We start from the raw sequence: 25,500 nt of genomic DNA, 5'->3' as shown, positions 1-25,500 counted from the left end.
CAAATTATTTACAAATACAAGAATAATTTTGACACCAAAAGAGGTCAAGTTACCCATTAGAGATATGAACAACTCCACTATTTTCTAATTTTTATTTGCTTATTATGTTTAAATTTTTTTGCCCAATTTCATTTTTTAGGTAGGGTAACAAAAAAAACAAGAAAAAAGTTGAAAAGGAGCAAGGAAAGGGAAAAAAGGAAAAGTGATGATTGAAGAGGAAAAAAAAGGAACGAGTAGGAAAAAGAAGAAAGAAGTGAAAGAAAAATAGGTTGGAGTTGGGGTTTGACCGAAAAAAAAAGATAGTGTGGGGAAGGAGATGGAGATAGTGTGGAGAAGAAGATTGAGTTTTTTTCTTTTTAAAAAATAATTTTAATTACTTAAAAGTAAAAGTTGAAATTTCAAATATCATATGTTCACTTGCCTTTGCAAGCGTGTGACTACACTATCTTGCCAATTCATCTATATTATTGTCTCTATATTAATGTCACATAAAGATGATCAGTAATTATATTGTGTTATGTTAAATATAAGTGTCCAGATGACAAAAATCTAAGTAGAAAAGTTTATAATATAATCTGATACAAGTATAAAAATTCATTAGACTATTCTGTCTTTAATTAATATCAATGAACTTTAACAAAATTATTCAATTGTACTCTCCCCAAAAAGAGTAATATTGAACTAGATGAAATCAAAATCATACAATAACTTTGTCTATGAGACTATATATTAATAGGGAACATTAAACCGACTCTTGGGGATTTGAATCTATTGTAGGATTTAAATTGTAACCTATTAGCCTGTACCTTGAAACTACAAATCCTCGACTTCAAATTTCCCTTCAATTCTACTTTCTTTGTTTCACACGTTCTTTTTACTTCTCAAAATTTTGATTACCTAAACTTTAATTACAAATACTTTGAAAAATATTTATTTTATGAAAAAAAGATTTCTACAAAATTCGATTAAAATGAGATTTTTTCTATATAATTTTACTTTTTAAAAATATTTTTATCTTTCATACCTTTTACTAAAAAATAAATTATTTTTAAATAAAAGAATGTTATAATTTTTAAATTTTTTTAGCCATTTAACACTTCTCTTATTTTGTTATATATATATATATATATATTAGTAGAGAAAGTTACAATTTATACATACTCCATTTCAATTCGTGTATCCTATTTTAATTTTGATAAGGAATTTAAGAAAATATATGTTTTTGTAAAATCTTATTACTTATATAAAATATCAGCAAATATGTCAAACATATTAAATATTTTTAATTTTATGATTTTAAATATGTTATATGAAAAGTTTGAATTTTTTTTTTTAAAAAATAATATTATTTTTTAAACAAACTATTTTTATTTTGAAAAATAAATTGAGAAATATTTTTAATATAATTTTTAACAATCTAAATATAATTATAAAATATTAAGTTAATCTAATTAACCGGTCACAGACTCACATTAATAGGATTTAACTTTTCGTTTCAAACTTTGAATGCCTTTTTTTTTTTTTTTTATGGATATTATTTGAATAAAATTATATATGAAAATTTCACTCCTATTAGTAGTCTCCTTATGTATGTGGTCTCTTTCTTCTCTTCATAGCCAGTCTCCGCGCTATACGGAATCTCTCTTTCTGTTTGCTTCTAATTATCTCCGACGAAGGGTTTTTCTCATTGCTGCTGCGACTTTACAAGTAAGTTCATATTTCTCAACTTCATCATCTGTTATATCATGCTATTTTTTTTGTTAAATCCATTCTCTAGTCAATTAACTTTAATCGTTTAATTACTAGTTTTAATTCCAATTTTTATTGCTTATACGTATCAATTTCCCATATTTATCTTTGATTGTTTGTTGTTGTTTGTGGGGTTGTTGATTTTTGTTTTTTAATTTGATAAAATCGGTTAAAGTTTTTGTCTTTTTTTGGATCCTTTGAGTGTTTGTGTCTGTTTTACATGGGTGAATATCATCAAAAACTACTATGCCTTAATCCCGAAATTACATGGGTTCTTTTTATTTTGGGGGAGTTGTATATAGATTTTGTTTGATTTTTGTAGAGTTTTCAGGTGTTTGTTCAATTAAATAGCGTCCCACATGAAGGATCAAATCGCCAGTTGGTTATCTGTTTTGTTTATGCATTATTTGGAAGGTATAATATACTGGACCAAGTTGTATATTGCTGAGGACCAAAAGATAGTGGTGGCATCTGTTTGAAAGACAAAAAAGATGGATTTTCGGAGTAACTTACAGGGTGGATATGGAAGATTTGAGCAAATACTTGCTCAATATCTTCTAAAAAGCTTGCATATTATTTTGAACTTGAGGGTTCCTTCGATAAGAGCGTATGGTGGGTTTGAAGAAGTGAAGAGGAGTGACAAGTGGTTTAATATGGTGTTGGGAGATCGTCCTGCGGTTTTTGAAAACTTGAATCTGTTGCATGGGGAGCCAATGATAATAGATATAATACTTGTTCAAGATAAAGATTGTACTTCATTGAAGCACAGTTCAGGTAAAGCATTTGCAGGGGCATATACAGAAACCATTATAGAGAGGTGGGTCGTGCAATGTGAAAATCGGAGGTCTATGGTTCCTCAAATGGGTGATTCCTCTTACAAGAAAATGTACAAGAAGTCTATCATACTACTTCGTTCCGTTTATTCGATGTTGAAGCTCCTGCCTGCATTCAAGGCCTTCAGGAAACTATCTTCGTCAAGTCAGAGTAGTTGTTTTGATATTAATTTTAAGGTATCTTCATTTAGCGAGCCATTCTCAAGGGCAGAGGAGGAGATGATGAAACAATTTACTTTTACTTCAGTTGATGCCCAGCAAGGCCGTCTTTCCTTATCTGTGACATATCGTGAAAATCTGGTGGACTTTAACCTGGAGAGTTCTGCATCCTTTCCACCTGAGATCATTACAGATTATGTTGGTAGTCCACTCACTGATCCTCTGAGGTCATTCCCTTTGAACTCGACAGATAAGGGTGTTCATAATACTTCATTTCCATTGAGAAGGACACAGTCCTCTTGTTCAGCACCTGTTCAGCGCCCGCAGAGTTGGACAAGTGGTCTCTTCAGGGCACCTTCTTTACCTCAGCCATATGTAGGATCTCCACCTTTGTACCATGCACCATATGAGCTTTCAACTTCAGTCAGTAATGTATATGGACAGAGGATTCCACCTAACTACAAATATTCAACTCACCAGAAAACAACTAGTTTTGATGATGACCAACTTTCCCCTCCATTTTCATCATCACCATCTCCACCCACATATCTTTCAGGTGCAAATCTTGTGCAGACTCATTTGCGTTCAGAAACTGATCCTGTCAGTATCCCTCATCCATTAATAGGCAGAACTTCCAGACACCTATCTCCTAATTTGTCTGATCCAAACAGGCATTATCTCCCACCTATGTCACCTAGATGCACAAAGCATGATTCTTCATCCCATGAATCCCCTTCTGGAATCAGATCATCAAGGAAAATAGATTTGCTAAGGGTTCCAGAGTCAGATACTACTAATCCTGGACAAAAGGTGAGCAGTTTCGATTTCTAGTTTTCTACTAAATGTGTGCATTTTCTGATTGATATTTTTATTTTGAAAATGATATCTGCTTGAGCCTTCTTCAGCCAGCTTCTAAACTTTTGTTTGTGTGTTTCATTTTCAGGTGCCTACAGATGCTAGAGATGATTCAGGACGGTTCTCAGGTGTGCTCTCTTCAAGTGATTCACCACGTGTTGGAGTTTCTAGAAGTTCTAGCAGCAGATTATCTTTTCAGGATGACTTGGATGACTTTGATTTTTCCTGTCCTTTTATAGTTGATGATGTTGATACTTCTGTTTCCCGAGCCAGGTAATTTTGCTAGAGCGTACTGTATCTTTTGAAGTACTCATCTTCTTACAAACCTTACTTCTTTGGATTCATCTTTGTTGAAGTTTTTTTGTCATTGGATAATTGGTTTTTATAGAAGCCAACTATGTGTGGTCAATTAGCTGTTGTCTAACAGGTTGGACATAATAAGAAACTGGACTTAATGTTGTTTTGAGAATTGAGCTTCTGATGAAACATTGATGAGAATGTTAGCATTTGATCTATAGAATGAGGCCGTGTAGCTATCACTCTCAGGGATACATATGAATTTTCAACGGAAGTTCTTTTTTAGGTTTTAACTCCAATATGCAAAAAGTCTATCAAGTAGAATGGCCTCTCTCTTTTCTCTTAATGAGTCACTGGAAAGCTATTGCAGTAACATGGTATAGATAATGAGGTTGTAACGTCAGTGAATTTAGGTCCATCCAATTTTTGCTTGACATTACAATTGTAGTTGTTCTCCCCGAGATAAAAGGCTTGTGTTAGCTATATATTATCCTGCTTTCATTTTTACTTTGTCCTTAAAGGTTGTCCACTTTTTTTTAGCCTTTTCGTCTCTGATCTGCCCTTTATATATCACCTATTTCTAGATCATGTTTTACTTTTTAGTGCTGTGCTGCTTTTAATTTAATGTTGTCTATTTATGCATGTCAATTTCAAAGTTGGAGAAAAAGCACCTTATTTTGGGTTTTCTTGCATAATTTTAGGTTTGCACTTTTTTGTTTTTTCTCGTGTGATGTAAGTGAGAGTTTCATTGGAAGTAGTTGGATGAAACAGTAAATTCTACTGAAAGAGTGTAAGAATGCTTGTTATTTGCCTGTTGTGCTATATATGAGTTGGTGTTGTCAATATACATAGCGTTTGATGTAATATGCATTTAGTGCTTGATGTATCTTAGGCATATCTGATATTTTAAAGTCTAAAATTCGCTTGAGTGAAAACTTTGTTTAGCTAACTGTATTGGGAATCACACTCACTTTTGTTTCCTTTTTTTAGCTAGTGTGCTCAAAGGAAAATTCGACTTCTAGGAAAGCTGCTTCCTTTTCTTAGCAAGTGTCCTCGAGGGAAAATTCGACTTTAGGAAAGCTGCCATCTGCATAAATTTTCCTTAATCATTTGATAAAAACTCACTCTGTTTCTCTCGGAAAAAGAAACCACTTTGTTTTTTGTTGTCGGGTTTGTTATTGATATACCTCTTGGTGTAAAGAGGAGTAAATTGATATACCTCTTGGTGTAAAGAGGAGTAATGGTGAGCTAAAAATTATGCATGCAAGATTTGACTCGCGGTAAGTGATGGTAGAGTACTTTAAATCAGGACAAGTTCGGGGTTTCAAATTCCCTTTAAGTAGTTTGATATGGACCTGTATTAATTTTATCACGCCTTAGATACATTATGTTAGGGCTGAGATGTTTATACCACCAAATTGTTGTGGACATCTATCTTCATTTCTTTCTTTCTTTCTTAGATTTTCAACTCAACAAGTATTTACTGTTCTGGTTATGCAGAGAGAACCTTGAATCCAGAAAGCGCCCAGAAGCCTCGTCTAGAGTATCTGCAACAACCAGAAAATCTCAAGATGCTGCTGTAGGTGCCCTTGTTCACATGTTGAGAACTGCTCCTCCGCTGCGTCAAGATTCTACTTGCTATACTACAGATTCTATAGAGGGAGAGGTAGAGGGGGAAACTGGCACTGCATCTCAGTTCTATGTTCCTAGGAAGGCATCAGATGCATTGGAGGAGCTCAAAGCTTATACTGAGTTGAAAGATATGTTACTTCCCAAGAGCACGACCCGCTCAGACAGTGAGGATGGGAGCTATGCGTGATGTACATATATACTTGTTTGCTAAGTAACGTTAAGGAGTGTTTACTGTGTGAGAGAAGTGAGGACTAACAGATTCTGTACATAAATGATGAGAAATGGCAAGTATGATAGTTAATATGCTGCCTTATTTTGACACTACTTGAAAACATTTGTGTTTCGAAGAAACAAGTAGTAGGTATCTTAAAAGAATATGCTCTATTGAGTTCCTAATAATTATTTTTTTTACTATAATATCTAATTTTATCCTCTAGTATTATATTATCTACATGAGTGAGCTTTGCCACCTGCGTGAATTTGGATTAGTCAGGCTTCAGCATAGAGTATTGGACACAGTTGGCGCGAAGATGAGGTAAAAGAAGAGTAAGTTGAGATTAGAAGAAAAACAGAATAGAGACGTTTTGGTATTTTGAAAATGTGATGGTGCTAAACTATCAATAAGACTGAATTTTTGTATTTTTTTTTTTGGTTTTCCAAATTTTAAAGATTGAAGCAAGGAAGCTGGCGTTTTAGGTTTATATATTGTAAAATATAAGAAGTAAACTACTAACATTTATAAAAGAACCATAAAATAAAATTAATAATTGAATCTTTTAATAAACAAAAATAATAGGCAATAACAAAAAGGGAAATATCTATATTATTTTAACATAAAAGTGAAAATGAAAATAGGAAGAAAAAAAAGGTGTGCCAAAATAGTAAACATGTAGATTCACCTTAGAATATAATTTGGTATGGTTTGGTTTTCAATTTAGCAAAAGATACATATTTTTAGTTATGTCACATGTTGAATGCGATTTTTTTTATAATTTTTATCGTGTAATTAAATAAGTGAGTTGTTTTTTTAGTAAAATTTATTGGGAAGAACTAATAAGTGTATTAAAGGTAATTAACAAGATCCACTTCACAACTTAGATTTTCTTTTTCTACTCAATATTCAATATTCACATTAACTCTAAATAATTCAAGGAAGGGCGGACTGCACGAAGAGTCTTTTGAGAAATGACTCGTGGGGAGGTTAGAGCAACAGATCTTTGGGATTTTTTTTTTTGAATTAGTTTATTTTATTGAATGGGTCGTTGTATTCTGTCAGGAACGCAATATCATTTTTAATTTGATGTATTTCGAATGATTAAATACATCGCTGATACAAAGCGATATAGAAAAATTCTTCTTTATCAATAGTAATCGATCATAATATAAAAAGATCAACTTCTACTCGCCAACACACAATCCTTGTTAGTTCAATGCTTTGATCTCAAACCGCGGTACAAGTCATATTTGTATCTCTTTTTTCTTGTGACTATGTAGACCGGACACAAAATTTATTGTTTAAACAGTATTATAAATTATTTATGTCTAATTAATTACTAGGAGTACTACAAAAAGTTAAATTGAAATTATTTTTTTCAAAAAATTCAAAATTACGTTGCCCCATAGGGTTTATAAAAAGAGGAAAACTGGGAAAGAGAAGAGTTTTCCCTCCACAATCCTGCCTTTTCACGGAGCTCGATAATGGCCGATTTCTCAGCTTGCCCTATCTGTAATCTCAGAGTTCTCACCTCTGAACTCGAAAGGTGATTCTATTTTTGATTTTTTACGTCCTATGTCAATTGCTATTTATTTTTTGTTTCGAGAAAGTTGAAAAATTGATGGATTAACACAGGCACGCTAACAGTCACTTCGACGATGAAGACATTGACAAAGACTTCGAATTGGCTCAACAAATTGCCCTTGACCTTGCCTGTACCCCTTCAAGTCCACCTTATATCCCGGTACTCTTTTTTTTCTTCTCTTTGTAAATTATTCTGTTTTATACTATATCATCAATCCCCGAGATTTAATATACCAGAGTACCAATTCTGATGTTATCTAACTGCGTCCATAGAATTTTGAAGTCACACTGGTACTTATTTGGCTGCAAATCATTAGAATTTTGGAAAAATAAAGTTATAATATTCTCACCTTTTTTAAATTGGTATATTTTTGCTTAAAAATGGCTTGTTACTGGAAAAAGGATAGAGGGTGACAGAGGACATTTAAAAGGTGTAGGCTTTGTTTACTAGCTCTAATTTTCTAAAGCCTTGTTTTCGTGATTATCAGGTTGATGATGACATGCAGTGTGAAACTAGTTCTCGAAAGGATCGCGAGTGTAGTATTTTGAAGTATGAGGCCAAAAATTGCAATCATGGAGGGAAAGATATTGATGAAAAAGCAAGGATTTTATCTAGTGTGTACCTTAATGAAACCCGACCTCAGATTGGACAAGGGTTAATGGATTTGTTGAAGAACTGTTTAGAGTTGGAGACTGAAAAGACCACCACTATTTTGTGTGTTAATGTTGATCATTTCCAAAGCAGCCATTCGGAGGATTTTGGGTGGGGTTGTGGCTGGCGTAATATCCAGATGCTTAGTTCTCACTTGCTTAAGCAACGACAAGAAGCAAGGGAGGTCTTGTATGGAGGTTCTGGGTTTGTACCTGACATCCCTTCACTCCAAAGATGGCTTGAAATTGCTTGGAAAAGAGGCTTTGATAAACAGGGATCAGAAGACTTTGATCGAGCAATTTATGGCAAAAGAAATTGGATCGGAACTACAGAATGTGCTACGCTCTTCCGTTCATTTGGCCTTCGTGCCAGGATAGTGGACTTTGTAAGCCGGGAGATAGACATTAGGTCAAGTGGAGTTGGTAAATGTGTGGGCAACATGACACCACAAGTTTATGGACCAATGGATGGATATCTGTCCAAAGGGAAAAATTCTGTATCCAAGGCTGTTCCGATTTCGTATGATGTAAAGGCTAAGCCTAAGGTCCAGCAGGCACTCATTGATTGGGTGTGGAATTACTTTTCTGACAATAAATCCAGGAAATACGGCAATCATGGTATCCTAGTCAGTCAAAAAGCGTAAGTGAATTTAGTGAGTGACTGTATTTCCTTCATTAACTTGGATGTATGTGATAATCTTTACTTGTGCATAAATTTTCTTGGTTACTGATCTCTTCTTTCATCATCATTCTCTTTTTGGTGATGGGTCTCTTATAAGCTTCGTTGAAACAGGCCTTTGTACTTCCAGCATGATGGCCATTCAAGAACCATTGTTGGGATTCAAATGAAATGCCAGAGAAATGGACCGATGCAGTACAATCTATTGATCTTAGATCCAGGTCATGTAAGTATTTGCACATTTCATTCATAAGCAAGTCTTGTCCTCGAGGTTCTATTATTGCTTTGGTCTTTAGGGCTTCCCTATATTGATGGCAGTATTTGTATTTTTACTTGAAAAGTGTATGTGAAATCCATTGTCTCCCTTTCCTTAGTTAAATGGTCGTAATGTTTTTTTTGTGTACTGAAGATGTAAAAGCATATTATGTTAGATGGCGGGTGAGGATTTGGAAGCTTGCCTTATGCTCCATAAGTTCCTTTATTGGCAATTGGCTTTCGTTGTTTAACCTGCTTATGTATAATTGGTTCCAGGACCAAGCATGTAAGGAATTTTAGACTCTTGCAGTAAATATATTGTTTAGGGTATTCTTAAATTACCAGTCCATCTAAAAATATGTGGTCTTGAAAATCACATATGAGAGATTTGTGATTGTGCGTGCTGCTTACCTTTAATAGAGTTGTGCTGCAAATGTGCACACTTATAAAAGGATCTCCATCAACTTGGTACAATCTGTTCCCTTTTTGTTAGTTTTCATCACTTGGGATGACTGATGTATGGGATGGTCATTGTAGTTATCAAAATATTTTGTTTCTCCTCCCTCAATAATCTTGTTGAGATGTTGAAAAGGAAACTGACAATGCTGTTGCTTTCAAATCTATTTATTCCATTTCAAGTTAGGGATTAAGTTTGATGACTTCTCCTTAATGACTTCTGTTTCTTATTGTTCTTTTTACTCATTAGTTTTGTCTAAGTATCAATTTTCCTATTATCAGCTACCGGGTTATGTTACTTTTAGGATATGTCATGTATATTATCTCTAGATTACTTACCAGAAGCTTCACCATACCTTGTCTCAGACAACAGAATCCCTGGCAAAATCTCTTAAAGGAAACTTCGGTTGGCAAAAGCTAATAAAAAGAGGTGTACACACTCTGAAGAAGCCATTATATCAGGTTATATTGCATTTCAACCGTCTCACATTTAATTGTTTGTCCTGTTTTGAGTCATCAATAACATTTTATTTTTCTTGCAGTTATGTTTTCTTGATCCTGGAATTGCTTCTGGGGAGGAGATTGAGAGCCTAAAGAATCTACACAGCATCCGTGTTGAAGCTTCGTCCTAAAATCTCAAGGATGTATAATATGCAACTAGAATTTCAGACAGTTATTTTAAAGGGGTGCTCTTAGCTTGTATGTATCAGTTCTGTGTACAGTCATTTTGGTGATGAATATAGGTTAACTGTTTTACCATATATTTTCTGCAAATATTAGCTACTGTGACACTAAGCTCCTGTATATATTAAAATGAGAAAAAGATTTGGAGTTGGAGGTGTGTGTTAAGGTCCCTAGTACTGGATCAGTCAATGGACTATTAAAGAGAAAGTCAGGCCGAACACACAGGTTTGACCTTGTTTAGTTCCTTGACTTGGCTATGATTGCTGAATTTTGGCAATACATTGAAGGAATTGCAGACATTGGAACTCATCAGAGAGTTTCCGATCTCTTCTATAGGGAAATTCATCCTGCTCTCAGATAGAGGGGTACAGAGTGAGTTAACTCACTGGTTGAATAGCAAGAGTCCTAAATTAATACATATAGGAAGAGTCCAAATTCACCTAGGAAAGTTCTAATAAGTGTTGGCAGAGGTGCTTAAGCCCTGCAGCGAGACCATGTTGAGCACTTTGCCTCACTTAATGTGAGCTTCAGCGTCCTCATCAAGGTTCTAACACATACTTTTCCTTGCCAATTAGCCTCTTTAGAAGAGTGAAACTAAACAATTGATATTTCACTTTATTGTTATTTTTGTTCAATATCTTTGTTCATATATTTTAATCTTGGACTTAACATAGATATTTGTATTTTTTCCTCCCGTTGTGTTTTTTTTTCATTTATGCCCATGGTTTAGCAGGCTGACATTTTTTGCGCTTTTGCTTTTGATAACAGTGGCACTATTTGAAGCTAATTAAATAATTCAACACCTATCAATCCCATACTGGCCCTATCTGTTTTTTTTCTTCACCAAATGCAACAGTGCTATGACCAATAAGTTAATAGTTTACATGAGGGTGAATCCTACTGTTACCTTTGATGCAATTGTCAGCGTACATCAATACTTTTTCTCCATACTTTGGAGCCTTACAAATCTTGAATAAACACCTTCTGGTTCTGCCATCAGATTTGAGTGGCTGCCCTTCTCCACAATCTTACCTTTGTCCATAACAACAATGGTATCTGAATTTATTACTGTGGAAAGCCTGTGAGCAACAGTGATCTGTGTCACTTTTGTGATCCCCGAGCTGTTTAGTTTCATTGATTCCAGTGCACTCACTACTGTCCTTTCAGACTCGGTATCTAAAGCACTTGTTGCTTCATCCAACAACATTATTCTGGGCTTTTTGAGCAAGGCCCTTGCTATTGCTACTCGCTGCTTTTGCCCTCCAGAAAGTTGAGAACCCTTCTCCCCAACAAGAGTGTCATATCCGTCAGGTAAGTTACTAATAAACTCGTGTATGTTTGCTGACCTTGATACTTCCACTATCTCAGCTTCTGATGCTCTTTCACTCCCATAGCAGATATTTTCTCTAATTGAGCAGCTAAACAGGAGTGGCTCCTGCTGTACCAATCCAATCTGTGCTCTCAACTTTCTAAGGTTGTAATCTCTTATATCCTTGCCATCAATCAGAACATTTCCCTCATTCGTATCATAGAATCTCAGTAACAATGCTACAATTGAAGATTTTCCAGCTCCACTTTCCCCAACAAGTGCCACCTTTAATCCGGCTTCAATTTGTAGACTGAAATTGTTGAGAACTGTTACTTCTGGTCTTGATGGGTAACAAAACTGGACATTTAGGAACTCAATTTCTCCTTTGATGGTTTCGGGTTTGGCAATATCTGGCATGTCTGGTACAATTTCTGTGCTACGGTCGAGGATTTGGAATACAGGTTTTAGTACATCTATGGCTGATATTACAGTGGGTATCAGTGTCCATAGTTCTGTAATTGAGGGCACAGTGAGGGAAAATATCTGGTATGCCCTTATCCCATTCTCAAAGCTGGCTTGATTCCTGTCGACAAGAATTGTTGTGTACCATAAGGCAACTGCATGAGCTATGTTCCATAGGCAGAGAGAGATGCCTTGAATAATTCCAAATTTTATGCTTTCTGACTTGCCTTTCCTGAGTGGTCGTTTTAAGGACAGTTTGGCCTTCTCAAGTATCTGTTCTTCGTGGCAAAAAGATGCAACAGTTTTTATATTAGTTGCAGATTCAGAAGTTAGGGCAACAAGTTTGGAGTGTGCTAGACTACTATCACCAGAAAATCCTTTAGCTGACTTTGCTTGAATGAGTCCACCGATGAAGTGGCATGGCATCACCGCCCAGGCTACCAGACCCATTCTCCAATTAACTTTCATGCTGACAGTTGTTGCAATCAATATGGACGAAACACACTGGACAATGACGGACATGCGGTCAGATATTATGATCTTGACTGTGGATGTGTCACTGGCTATCTTTGATGTAAGTGATCCAATACTATTTTCGGGCTTTTCAAACCAAGCTAATTCATTTCGTAGTGTGGCTGTAAAAAGTTTTTGAAATGTAATACGCATCAACTTTTATATAGGGGACAAATTCTTGAATGTTAAATATGCATTGAGAAAAGAGAAATGGAAGAAAAACGAAATGTAGATTGATGGATCTGATCTTCCAGGAATGTATAAGTAGGGTACCTGTGTACAAAGCTTGCCTTAAATTTGTCATGGCCTTTTCTCCAATTACTCCAAATAAGTAATGCTGCAAAGTGTGAGCAAACAAAGAAACCACTCCAATTGAAGCAAATATTGCTGAATACAGAGCTACTTTCTCCTTTGAATCAGGATGATAATATGCCACTCCTATTGTAATGATGAAGAACCCAAAAACAGGTTTAGAGATGCCAGCAAAAGCTGCTGCTAAGGAGCCAATAGTTGTCTTTATGATCTCTTTCTCGTTCAAGGCAAACCAGATTCTGAAAAATATGTGTCTTTCTTTTATTTGGATCTGCTCTCTCTCAGGAAGTTCCTTAAGCTCTGTTTTGCTTTCATTGGGCTCATCAGGTTGCTTATGGTCCTGAGATGAATCCTCTTGTATGGAAATAACTTTTGTATTTGTAGCCTCCAACCTATCAATTAGATGTATTTCATTTTAATCAATTAACCAGTCTGATATGTAATGATGAATATGGTATTGAGTTTAACCTGACCTAGTTTGACAATCTTGCGTGATGCTCTGCATGCAAAAAAGCCTGTTGTAGAATATACTTGTATCTAAGAGGTTATTATGTGTTCCCGTCACCACAACTTTCCCATCCTCAACAATAGCTATCATGTCTGCATTTACAATAGTTGACATTCTGTGTGCAATTAAGATGACTGTTCTGCCTTGTGCTGCTGTCTCAAGTGCTTCTTGAACTTGTTTCTCTGACTCTGTGTCAAGTGCACTGGTGGCCTCATCAAGCAAAAGAATAGGAGGATTTTTTAAAATTGCTCTTGCTATTGCAATTCTCTGTTTCTGTCCACCTGATAGTTGGAGACCCCTTTGCCCTACCTAGAGTAGGACATTTTAACACAAAAGCTAATTTCATTTTTTTCATGGGAGCTTTGCTATACAAGAATTAACAAATTGTTTCGGATGTACTTTGATCATGCTACAACTACTTCCATTTTAACTTATCATGCTTGGAGATGACAGATGAGCAGTAAAATATTTTGGCTATTAGAGACAGAAGAATTAAGAATCCTCTATTTAGGCATTACATTCTCTTTGGTTCAATTTTTCGAAAAGGATTTTACAGATAAGTCATTTTGCCTTGGATCAGGAAAAGGCACGAGACTTGCTAGATGCACAGTTTTTTCTTTTTCCAGGTGTTCTCAATCCTAAGATGTGCCTTTCGGTCTCCCTTTTGTTTATAGTGGTGGAGAAGCAGAAAATCCTTCTTTCTTAGATAATGAGAAATTATTGTTATTAATTTTGACAGTGAGGAGGTGTGTGGTTGGCTGTTGGAGTTAGGAGAGGAAGAGGTATATGCCAAAGAAGAACTGACGAAGGTGATTAGATAGAATATGGTACAACTTCAGCTGACGATATGACATTAGATGGGACTGTATAGTGGTCGAGAATTAGGGTATAAGTTTTGTAGGTAGTCGAGTGTTGACTGAGGACATGACGAACACTAGTTTTTTTTTCCTCCAATGTATATTAATATTTGTAGCTGCAGTTGTTCTGTTATCTCTTTTTTTATTTTCTTATTTCTTGCATCAGCTAAATTTCTTTTGAGCCGAAGGTCTATCGGAAATAGTTCCTCCATCTCAAAAAGGTAGAGGTAAGGCCACCGTACATTCTACCCTCCTCAGACCCCACTTGTGGAATTACAATAGGCATGTTGTTGTATCATTATTAATTTTCCTGTTCCTTCCAGCATTAAATTGTATCCAATTGATGGTCGCCACATATTTAAAGAAATTATTTAAATGATAATCCGTTATAGAATTGGTCAATCTTGGACCCAAAGATGGATGACAGGGCTATTTGGGAGTCAATAGGTGGGCAATATGGAAGGAAAGGAACTCTAGAGCTTCCGATAGTTTGAGAATATAGTATGCAAAACGTCAAACTAAATTGTCTTATGCTATTATGTTTTTGGTGTAATCAATTATACTCAAGTGATACTATTTTCTTAATTGATGTACTAGACTCAATTTAGGAAAAGATAGTAGAATTTAAAGTACATGTTGTAAATACTGATCAGTGTACTGACTTTTGAGAAATAGACAAAGTTACCATTTCCAAAAAATAAATAAAATTAGGTGTTTGGCAGGGCTATTTGGGAGCCAATAGGTGGATGGTGGGTAGTTTTGTATCATTTTTCAATAGTTCAAGGATATTTTAGTCCCTTTTCCATTCTTCCTATTGAAATATATAGAACTGAATACCACAAACTATACAGACAGTTATATATCTTTTCTTTTTTTCCTTTATAAAATAACCTAATGAAACAGTTGGTCATGTATATGAGTGATAATGGTCTGACCTCTGTCAGATATTGATTTGGTAGCTGGGATATGAAAGAATGTGCATTTGCCAACAAGGCAGCTCTTTCAATCTGTTGATCATTTGCATTAATATTTCCCATCTTAATGTTGTCTTTGATGCTGCCAGCAAATAGAGATGGCTCCTGGGAAACTACTCCTATGTTTCTCCTGAGAAACTTCAAATCAAGATCTTTGATGTTGTGGTTGTCAAGGAGAATCTCACCTGATGGTTTTCAAATACCGAGTAAGTTTTTCAATTTTTGTGTAATTTATCTATTCTATTTGATTGATGCAGTATGAACATTATGAAGCTTTTAGACATTTACATGTGAAACTTTCTTTTGTTATAGATGCTTCTGCAAATTCAGCAATTAAAAGTAAATAATGAATTTTTGACCAACCTCTCACGGGATCATAAAATCTCATTAGTAGTGACATGATGGTGCTTTTACCACACCCGCTACTTCCAACAAGTGCCACTACTGTTCCTGCTGGAATTGACAAAGAAAACCCTTGAAGAACTAACTTCTCCTGCCGTGATGGATAAGCAAAGTGTACATCCCGTATGTTGATATTGCCATCTATTACTTCAAATGTTATCCCTCCTGAGTCTGCATCTATCGTGGGTTTTCTGTCAATAATCTGGAAAACTTCCTTTCCTGCTGCTTTTGCTTGATTGAAGATTTGTATATCTGGTGCAGCATACGTAAGTGATCTGAAATTTGAAAAAGAAAAACTCATCTGGTTGCTGTTTTTAAGGTAGTTGAGTTTCTTTGTTCCTGATATGAAGAATCTGTTGAAGAATATGAGGTTTTTGCTCTTACATTGCTCCAAACAGAATACTCATAACTGCAGCTATGACATCTCCTCCTGTTGATCTCTTGGCTGTTACAACAACAGCTCCCACCCATACAATAAGAGACCACGAAGCAAAAGTTATAGTCTGGAACGTGCCTGTTCCAAGACCTTTTATTAATGCTTCTTTTTTGCTTATCCTCATTTGTCTTTCTATGCAATCTGAGAAGGATTTGATTGATAAATTTTCTCCAACAAAAGCAAATACAGTTCTGATCTGGGAGATTGTCTGTCATAGAGCATCAGATACGCAATATGAATAAATTGTTACTCCTAGTTGTTATTGCAAAAACTAAGATTGGCATTCAGATTATGCATATTCTAACATGAAATTGTTATTGAAGAAATTGCTATAACTTGTCACCTCTTCGACCATTGATGTGGCCTCTGACAGGTATGCCATTTTTATATTTGAAATCTCACTCATTCTCTTTGTGTAACTGGCGCCAGTTAACATTATCAATGGGACAACTATTAAGGATAGGAGAGAAACTTCCCAGCAGGATACAAATGCAATTAAGACTCCAGAACCAAACGTTGCAATGCATGATAGGAAATGTCCCAACTGTCACGTGAAAAGAAGAAATGTTAGGTATAAATGGATATTAGATTGTAAATTAGATATTTATGAACTTCTGGATGTGCATGATGTTAGAACCATTTTTGGTTAATCAAATTTTTTTCCACCTGCTATTGGACAGTCTTTGAACTTGATTTTGTATGACAGGCAACTGGTGCAGGAAATAAGAAGCATCTCTAAGAATACTGTATCTCGTTTGGGAGAGGGAGGGCTTCTTGAGTTGTTAAGCTACTGATCATGAAGGTGTTTGAGTAGTTGTTTATTCATGTTTATATGCTCGAATTGGCCAAAAGTTTGTTTTACGCCTTATAAGTACTTTAGGTTGTTTACTCACTCCTGCTTTTCATTTCCAATATTTCTTCTCTTCGTAAAGATGTTTCTTAGCTCAAATTTTTGGTAAATGCTTTGAAGCTAACAATAATGTTTACAGGGATGAGCTTATGTACCTTCTCTCCGATGGTGTCCTGTATGAGTGACATGTGGTTGCTTATGCCTGTAAGTACTTTGCCAGTAGTTAACTCTGTATCAAATGCCCCAATATCCTGTCTTAGCACTGTGTTTAGAAATTTCAGTCTTAAACGTGCTACTTGTCTTTGACTAGCATACATCCAGCATCCTATCTCTGCATATTCCACATTACCACTTTTTAAGTACAAAATTTATGGAGTTGAGTTTCTACTATTCCAAATCATTGATATTTTGAGTCTTGCTTATTGAAACTTTAGTATGATAGTAGTAAGGTAGTTACCCAGCACTCCAGCTGGAAATGTTGCGAAGGCCATATACCAGACATATGGGACGACCTGAAATTAAGTAAAAGCAGAACAGCTGAGTTAGGACCCTTCTCCAAGTGAATATGTATTACACTTCCAAATACTTTTGTTTCAACTTTTAACTTCAAATATTGTCTGAACACCTACTTCATGATTTTTGATATGCCAGTAAAGTTAGTTATACCTTTTTGAGTGCTCTAACCATAGCTGCTGTGTCATCAATATTGTTTCCAAATGCATCAAGTGCTTTGCCTAGCAAATAATAGCCAACAGGCTGGGCAAGTCCATGGACAATGGAACCTAATGTCCCTAAAGCCATGAGTGTCCAGTCAAGTGCATCTGCTTCACTTAGTAGTTTGTGAAATGGCAAAGTCTCAGACGTAGTTTTCTTAGTTTCATCGCCCGTATCCTCAGTTTTTTCTCTCTGCTCATCATGATCATCAATGGCTTCTCTAACTTGAGCCATCTTTCTTTCTGTTGCTTTCATGCACACGTACTTGCTCTATTTATATGCATGTGTTTTAACATATATTTAATACAAATATGTAGTTAATAACGTCCACGAGGAATATTTGCTGGGATATACCTAAGGAAATAATATACAAATATAGTAAAATCGATCATGTTTTCTGACCTTATCTTATATGGTATGTAAACACAGATTAATTAGTACGAGTTGTTGTCAAGTAGTGTTGGATCAGTTATATATTAATCAATATTCCATTATCAGGCATGAGATTATCGACAAAAGAGTTTAGTCTAAGTAACTTTGTTTATATTTTTTGTTCAAGTCTGAGGATTAAGCAGTTATAATATATTCAATTTTCTTTAAGATTTGAGTCATTGGACCAAGCCTCTCATGTAACTGAGGAATCCAAGAAGCTAGTTCCCATAGTTATGCGTCATCTGCTATATATTCGTTATTCTGCGGTATATTCTATGAAGTATAATTGGTTTCACTTGCTTTTGATGTAACCTAATTACAAATATATTAGGGTGACATTTTAAATCGATCGGGAGTATTATTTTGATCCAATAATGTCACGTTCAGGTAAAGGTTTGTTAGAAACAATCTCTCCACCTGAGGATAGGGATAAGGTTTGTGTACATTTTGCTTAATCCAGACTTCGCTTGAACACGTTTTTCAAGTGTATGGTTCAATGGCCTTAGCATATACAAATACGAGATAATAATAAGATACAATAATCTTTAGACCACATAGAAATATACATTAACAAGTGAAAATATCATCCCCATTCATTTGAATTGACAGCTGAATAATGAATATCTATTATATCTGTAAAGTTGAATTTATACATTTTTCTCTGCACAGATTGGTAAGTTTGTATGCTTAACATCTATTGGTTTGAAATCTTAGATCATGCAATTTTTTATATATTTTTATTTAAGCCCTAATACACAAATATTTTCATCTGTTTCAATTTATGTGACGTAGTTTTACTTGATATTTTTTTTTTTGAAATTTGTGACAAGATGCTAGAGTTATTCTTAATAGTTCATTGGTTATTTGCATTTGTCTATTGGGAATTAAGGTTTATTGGTTGTGATTGTCTTTAGTTGTTATAAGCAAGTGCAAGGTGGTGTAGCGGACGAATAGTTTTCGGTGCGATTCTTTTGGGAAATTAAGAAAAAGTATTATTTGAAAAAACATATAATGACCATTGTTTTGGATGGACTCCACTGTATTTATTGCTTTGTATTAGGAAATTAATTATGTCATCGATCTACTAATTCTAATATAAAACAACTACCCAGTGACAAAAACCGGACCTTCTGTTTATTGTAATTAAATTTATACTGTAAATCATAGAAAACGTCAACGTTTATCAATATTGTTAGCACTTGATTTCGATTCATGAATAGCATCACCGTTTAGCTGAGGTGAGGTGAACTCTAGATTTGAAGATAAGAATGTGGGCTTTTAGTGCACGAGTTTTGATTATGAGAGTGCACAATTCACTATATGATATTTTCTTAGATCTTCACTGTACCATGTGGGTCTGCCTGATCACTTTTGATGTTTATGAATAATTTTCATTTTTGTGAAAATATTCTATAGATAGTTACAGATATAATTCACTCAAATTGCTCGAATGCTGTATCCATGAATTATTGATGATGGAATGTTACGAATCTTCCCACCTAAAAAATTAAAGCTAGACGTATATTAATTTAAACATAGTATATATACATAAAAAAAAGTTTTCAATCGGCTATGAAGATTGTATTCACAAATATTCAATATGATATCAAAGCTTACAGTAATAGATATCATAGATTTTGAGTCTTATCACCACTTATTTACAACAAATTTCATGTGGGTAATCGAATAATAAAAAGAAATTACCCGTACCTGAAGGGGCTTATTGAGTGTCTTATCTCTAACTATTTAACCAGTCGATCTTAGTTGTCGTATGCAGTAAAAATAAAAGGCCACTTGAGCTTTAAATCTACAAGTATGCAGAGGTGGAGGATGTAATTTGGTCAAATCTAATAACCTTGGTTCAAATCCTAAAATTGTATTAAGAAATTCATTAATTAAATATGTGTAAAAATTTAATTACATTACTAAATTTTAAAATTTAGAACGTATAAAGTTCAAATCTTGGCTCATCTCTCCATTAGAATTATGTTTATGACAAATCTTGGTTTTGTCTGTATGACATAACGTTTTTGTACAATATATCAGACCTCTTTCTCAAGAGGATCTTTGCTTCTTTAAGACACCTGAAATGGTAGATATCCAGATGCTTGATTGCATTTCATCTTTGAAAAGAAGCTTGATGATTCCATTGTTCGTCATCAAGCTAACAAAATACTTGTCTTGAGCCTCCAGACATTCTTTTATGATGTTGATCAGCTTGTCTGGACAACGGTAAGTTTTTTTTAGTATTAAGAGTTCTTTTATAATAAAGTCTAAAAAGAAGAGAAGCATCAAGTTTTGAGGTAATAAATAGAAACTGAATGGATAATTACATTCTTTTGAAGCTCTTAGAGTCCCAAAGTACTTCCTTTTGAGGCTTAGTATCAGTTGGTTTTGCTTCAAATGCAGGGTTACCCATTTGTCTTCTTTATGTCCTGTGATGTAATAAACAAAACATATTTAGGCGGTGTAGTCCCACAATTGAGGTATGGGAAGGATAGAGTGTACGCATACCTTACCCCAATCTCATGGAGGTAGAGAGTAAACAAAGACCCTCGGCTCAAGTGCTAAATCACCTATAAGAAATTTTTCAGGAGATTTGATTCTTACCTGAGGGCATTATTATCCATAGTCGTGTGCCTGCAGTGAGCATCTCTGGGATCCTAGGAGAGGAATCCTCTATGGCTCTCGATTTAAGAATTGCAGCTCCTCGTAAACCTAGTAAACAAGCATTAAGCTTCCATCATTTAGAACGAACACTAATGTAACACACACAAAAAAAATACAGAAATATGTGTTAAGTATTACATGTGGCTGCTGTTGCTGTGACTGCAATCATATCCATTGGAGATTGGATGGCCAGGCCAGAATTGACTGCAGATGCAACCTGAGCTCTTCCTGCTCCTAGAGCTTCTGCTGCCTCAGCACATACCGTAGTCATCAGAGCAGCAGCTGAAGCAACTACATTACCCATATTATGGCTCCATGTTCCTTCCCTCTCATAATTGATATGGTGTGATTCTCGTCTTTCTGAACTGCTATTGCTGGCAAAGCCAGCAATACCTGAAGCAAGCTGTGTGAGGGAAAGTACAGCATGTAGTTTTGCTGTTTGTAATCGGAGTTTCTCTTTCTTCTCTTGATCTGATCTAAACAACCAAAACGGAGATTTTCTTTTTAGCCATCCCTTCATGTGATGCAAGTCCACCTATCATATGAAATAGCATGAGTACAACATTAGAGACTCGATTTCATCAACTCCACGTAATAGTTAGCTTGACATTCTAATTGGTAACTTCCAGCCAAGACTACTGGTGAGACCTTTTATTAATAAATATCTCTGAGTCATTGTACTGTATCATTTTTCGTAGTGGATGCTTCAAAGTGTCGGTTTAGGGGGTGGGGGTGGTGCAAAGAGTTTGTGATTGATCACCTTAATATACTGTTTATTGGTAAAAGCTCTGTTGCTTGAACTGTCCAGTATTTCCTCATCTTGTTCTTCATAATCCTCTTTGCCTGCCGCGTCTTTCAACAAGAGATTCTGCAAAAGCAGAGAACTCTGTTAAGGGTTGTTTATAATTCCAGTTTTGAATTGACATTATCATGCATGTTCAAACAAGGCACCAATTCTCACAAGAGAGGGAAAAATAAACTACAGTAATTGCTGTTTACTTTTCATTTGAAACGAATATGTTTGACGATTAACAGTCTTTAATCCTCAGTTATGCTTCTAACTGACACAGCAGAATGTTGGTTACTTACACTTGATGAAAACATTTGCAGGAGATCACTAGAAGATGGACTCCACGGTCGACTCAAGAACTCCATTGCATTGGCAGGGCTGCTAGGTACCTCTGATGCTTGACTATAAGAAGTGAAATTATTTTTGCTAATTGGCTCGAAACACCTTCTACTTCTTGTCAAAATTCTGTTCTTTGGCTTACCCTTTTGACACCAAAAAATATACAGAAACGCAATCAGAAACACTGTAAATCACTAACAACAACTAAAACAGAAGTGAAAAAAACTCACATTGTAGTCTAGTGAACTCTGCTGAGCCATGAGTGGCATGTGATTTTCGTCGTTTTCACCAGGAACTCAACTTGTACTTCTTAAGTAGTTAATTATAAGACATGATCATGAAAATCTTTCTGAATGAGATATTTTTACTAGTTACAGAGTTTACAGAAAAGGAAAGGTTATAGATGTAATTATAACAAGTACAAGTTTTTGCATATATGTAATTGAATGAAACTTACCACAAGAGGACTACTTTGTTATATGGGTTGTGAGTGTAAGTCTATGTTATTGTCGATATTTATGGAAAAACTTTCTATTAGTGGAAGGCTTTGTGGGAATTAATGGGGATATGATATGATTGTGATTTGTGAATAATATATTATTTCATATATTCTAACGTTGGATGGAATTGAGTGTAAAAGAAATGTTTATATTATTGCAATTGGCAACGGGATTTTAGGTCAACATGTGGATATCGATTGTTACTTTATGTTTAGGACCACAATCTTAGTTTTAACAATGCTCAATTGATATACTAAAGTTTAAGAAAACTAGTTGAAGACTGTGCAAAAGGTGATCTTCCTCTTCCTTTGTTTCACACTGGTTGATCCAGAACTTAAACGTTATAGGTTCTGAATCGAGAGAGTGTTAGTACTTGATTTTTGCACTATATGCATAGATTTGGACGTTGAAAGAATGGATATATTCTAGTGAATCTGCAAAACCCCTTTCTTGGACAGGCAAATGGATGGGTCAGATCGGATATGAATAGGTTAAACAAAAATAAAAATGGATAAAATATTCGATCAATTCATGTTTAACAGAAATAAAAAAAAATAGGTTAACCAAGGAATAGGCTTAGCCTCCTAGAAAGCAAGAGCTCCTAGTGATAATACCAATTCTTTAGGGGATAGTATTCATAGGCCTAACGCATGAATGTAAATTTGAATAAGTGTCGCACGCATTTTTATTTCTAATTTTTTGGGTGCCACTCTTGTATAATAACTGAAAAATCACATAAAAAAGGTAATCCAGCTATAGGTAAGTTCGATTTGACGATCCAAAAAACAAATCCATTGCTTTCGCTTATAAAAAAATTTAAATTTAAGACCTCTAACAAGAAAGTCTCATAAATTTTCATTTTCGCATAGGAGGGACTTGTTCAAACTTTCTATAATTCCACTTGGATGGCATTACTGTGGACAATATGTTTAAATAAAGAAATGGTTATTTTAGCATGCCCACGGTTCTTTATACTTGGCATGCAGCAATTTGGCCACTTGGCTATGTTACTATGTGTGTGTACCCGCCACCAGAAATGGTATTGGAAGTTAAACAAGGGAAGAAGCTTAAGTTAGACATCTTGGAAGGGTACTTAGAGCACGTGGCTGCAGGTTTATTACTGGGCAAAACTCCATCAGTTTATTGATAACTGAACCACTTTTACCTACACCAGCAAATGTCTCCTATTTTTCTCTTGATTATGGGTGACAGAAGCATATTAGTAACCTAAAGTGTGGCATCTTTGGCGCTGATTACGCATAATTACGCTTCCTTTACTTAGAAATCAGCAAAACCTTTTTTTTTTCTACTTTGATTATGATTTTTCACCTAGTGTCCACAGGTGTTAGAGTGCCCATTTTGAAGCACGACTAATTTAGATTCACACTAGAAATTCTCATTTTGAGATAAAAAAAAATATTTATTAAAAGCGATTATTTATCCAGAATTTTGAAGCAGACATCTTTGATTAAAGATGAAAACATATTTATCATTTGTATGGAGACAACTTCTTTTTGCTTTTTTTCTTTTAAATTTTTTTCCGTGATCCACGTTGAAAAGTCTTATTTTGAGATAAAACCGTCCCTACGATAAGTGATTATATATATAGAACTCAAAATCAAAATCTTTAGTGATTAAGTACTTATCAATTCATCACCAAACGCTAAATTTAAGAAAAAGATTGCTCAATTGGTTTCTCGGTCTGTTATATTTGTATTTTTACTTCCGATGGTCTACTATATTTGTATGAATATGATTTTTCTTTTTGACCTTCTAAGAATTTAATTGAGGAATTTCTTTTTTTACTATACGGAGAATATTCTCAATGGGAAATGTTCGAGATCATTTTTTTTCAATTATTTCATATTACTGAATATATAATCGTTAAAGAAATTAAAAATGATAAGTTAATTTTTTGTTATAGTTTTTCTAAATTTAGAAAATTGTTTTTGCCTTTTGATCAATTATGTCTCTTTAAATTTCGTTATCGCAATACTATCAGTCGTTCTTGAATATAATTGCATTCTTTTTTTTTCAGGTATCTAATTGTATATACTATTAATCACCTGAAATACAATTACAAAGCAGCTAACATAGAATTTTAAATTTAACAACGTATATCATACTCTTTCTCAAGAATTTTATTGGCTGATATGAAAATCTAGATTGTAGTGCAATATCTTTCTTGATCTATGAAATTAGTAATACTTAAAAGACAAATAATACTTTCATTTGCTGATATATTTTTCAAACAAAAGAATAAAGTTTTATTTGAATAAATGCGTCAAGTTAAATGAAAATACTATCGAAAAGACATCAGAAGGAACAATCACACACTGCCATAAATTCAAATGGATATTCACATACATACACATTGATATTTCTTCCAACTTCTTTAAGTTTGGGTTTATCATTGTCATAATGTCATCAGTACTTATACTAATCAGATACAGTGAAGAATGAATTTCTATCTTGCCTTGTGCTTATCAATTCCTAGCAAAGACAAAACACAAGGTGTTTTCTATGTTTACTGTTGTGGACAAAGTTTCCTGGTACCTGTTGCTGGAGGGAGGTGCGTGTAAGCTACACGATTAAGAAAAAAAAAATTCTTTCTTGCCTTGCCAACTGCAGGAATAGTTACTTTTCATGGTACCATTCTTCCTACCAAATGCTGCTTTTGTTCAATTTGACTTGAAAAAAAAAATAAAGAAGAAAGAAGAAAGAAGAAGAATGTTGCCTTTCATTTGGTACCTCTAATACATCCACAGCCATTCTCACAGAAGAAACCTTAATAATGAGTATACTAGAGGTAAACAAAATTTTAAGCATTACTAGTCTTGTTATACTAGCCTTAGTCTTAGGAATTCCACCCATAACAGCTGGAAGCTAAATACGTGCACTTTTCCTCTTTCTTGGCAGAAGAAAACCTCCAGAGTACGAGCCTAAGAATAACATTGACTGAAGCAACTGTTGGAGAGAAGGCATACGTCCATGTTGAACGAGGATACATTGCTTTAACTCACTGTATCCTGCATGGATAGACTCTGCAAAAGTATGATATATTTCTAGGCTACATTTCAAAGCCTTGCACTACTTCATGAATTTCACAAAGTTCAGTTCAGTGAAAAAAAGATACTTCCCTTGTTACATGACGAGCACCCTATGTTTTATTATGAGAGATGAAGTTTGAGTTCAGATGCGCTCTTGCAGTGCTCAATAATGCCTTAACCTAGGGAAAGGTTTGTTCACAGGTTGAAGCGAGCATGGTTTAGGATATCAGCAATTCTATTTAACTTTGTGTAGCATGTTAAATATGGTATAAGGTTTACCTAGTTCACTGTTTGCCACATGCCTATGCTGTCTAAGATCTACCATTGGAATCTA

General features: G+C 34.8%; 4 protein-coding genes across 12 annotated transcripts; 2 read left to right on the top strand and 2 right to left on the bottom strand.

Annotated features, from left to right (window-relative positions):
• The first annotated feature begins 761 nt into the window (after window positions 1–761).
• On the top strand, window positions 762–5,942 carry LOC101259849 (autophagy-related protein 13a-like). Of its 2 annotated transcripts, none has more exons than XM_004241386.4 (4): window positions 762–1,707; window positions 2,081–3,551; window positions 3,685–3,869; window positions 5,394–5,942. In XM_004241386.4, exons 2-4 carry the CDS (start codon window positions 2,241–2,243, stop codon window positions 5,710–5,712), a joined length of 1,815 nt encoding a protein of 604 aa, XP_004241434.1. In that variant the 5' UTR covers window positions 762–1,707; window positions 2,081–2,240; the 3' UTR covers window positions 5,713–5,942. The 2 variants fall into 2 exon arrangements, with proteins under 2 accessions (XP_004241434.1, XP_010322489.1); XM_010324187.4 differs by having other exon boundaries at window positions 1,577–1,707; window positions 2,072–3,551.
• A 1,150-nt stretch (window positions 5,943–7,092) lies between these two features.
• LOC101268481 (uncharacterized) lies at window positions 7,093–24,885 on the top strand. 8 transcript variants are annotated; one of them, XR_011221830.1, is made up of 13 exons: window positions 7,101–7,285; window positions 7,375–7,483; window positions 7,812–8,614; window positions 8,768–8,879; window positions 9,731–9,826; window positions 9,907–10,063; window positions 10,817–11,359; window positions 11,446–12,393; window positions 15,073–15,189; window positions 15,296–15,651; window positions 16,251–16,392; window positions 16,528–16,875; window positions 21,598–24,885. XR_011221830.1 is itself a non-coding variant. In XM_010324190.4 (6 exons), the coding sequence occupies exons 1-6, from the start codon at window positions 7,224–7,226 to the stop codon at window positions 9,994–9,996; spliced, it is 1,260 nt and encodes a 419-aa protein (XP_010322492.1). In that variant the 5' UTR covers window positions 7,094–7,223; the 3' UTR covers window positions 9,997–10,123. The 8 variants fall into 8 exon arrangements, 2 of the variants coding, with proteins under 2 accessions (XP_010322492.1, XP_004242126.1); XR_011221831.1 differs by having other exon boundaries at window positions 15,296–16,392; window positions 16,528–16,623; window positions 16,811–16,875; XR_011221833.1 differs by having other exon boundaries at window positions 7,093–7,285; window positions 7,387–7,483; window positions 15,296–16,392.
• Window positions 10,980–17,619, bottom strand: ABCB10 (ABC transporter B family member 10). Its single transcript, XM_019214323.3, is given in 8 exon segments — window positions 10,980–12,454; window positions 12,606–13,461; window positions 14,945–15,168; window positions 15,347–15,660; window positions 15,770–16,029; window positions 16,827–17,002; window positions 17,129–17,183; window positions 17,338–17,619. Coding segments are annotated over 8 exon segments (3,642 nt in total).
• LOC104648027 (uncharacterized) lies at window positions 19,873–21,591 on the bottom strand. Its single transcript, XM_069299754.1, has 5 exons — window positions 21,577–21,591; window positions 21,248–21,355; window positions 20,626–21,022; window positions 20,428–20,535; window positions 19,873–20,039 (listed from the first exon to the last, which is right to left on the bottom strand). Exons 1-5 carry the CDS (start codon window positions 21,589–21,591, stop codon window positions 19,873–19,875), a joined length of 795 nt encoding a protein of 264 aa, XP_069155855.1.
• Window positions 24,886–25,500: the final 615 nt, after the last annotated feature.

This window comes from Solanum lycopersicum, chromosome 6 (genome assembly GCF_036512215.1).
Source record: "Solanum lycopersicum chromosome 6, SLM_r2.1".
Classification (NCBI taxonomy): domain Eukaryota; kingdom Viridiplantae; phylum Streptophyta; class Magnoliopsida; order Solanales; family Solanaceae; genus Solanum; species Solanum lycopersicum.
This window is presented reverse-complemented; position numbering and strand designations above follow the sequence as displayed.

Coding starts and splice junctions, on each gene's coding strand:
- LOC101259849 (XM_004241386.4), top strand. CDS start 2,241: ATGGATTTTCGGAGTAACTTACAGGGTGGATATGGAAGATTTGAGCAA. Junction 3,552..3,684: donor CTACTAATCCTGGACAAAAG/GTGAGCAGTTTC, acceptor TTTCATTTTCAG/GTGCCTACAGATGCTAGAGA. Junction 3,870..5,393: donor ACTTCTGTTTCCCGAGCCAG/GTAATTTTGCTA, acceptor CTGGTTATGCAG/AGAGAACCTTGAATCCAGAA.
- LOC104648027 (XM_069299754.1), bottom strand. Junction 21,023..21,247: donor CCAATAAACAGTATATTAAG/GTGATCAATCAC, acceptor TTCATATGATAG/GTGGACTTGCATCACATGAA. Junction 20,040..20,427: donor ATGGATAATAATGCCCTCAG/GTAAGAATCAAA, acceptor ACCGTTGTCCAG/ACAAGCTGATCAACATCATA.
- LOC101268481 (XM_004242078.5), top strand. CDS start 7,224: ATGGCCGATTTCTCAGCTTGCCCTATCTGTAATCTCAGAGTTCTCACC. Junction 7,286..7,374: donor CTCACCTCTGAACTCGAAAG/GTGATTCTATTT, acceptor GGATTAACACAG/GCACGCTAACAGTCACTTCG. Junction 8,880..9,730: donor TGATCTTAGATCCAGGTCAT/GTAAGTATTTGC, acceptor ACCTTGTCTCAG/ACAACAGAATCCCTGGCAAA.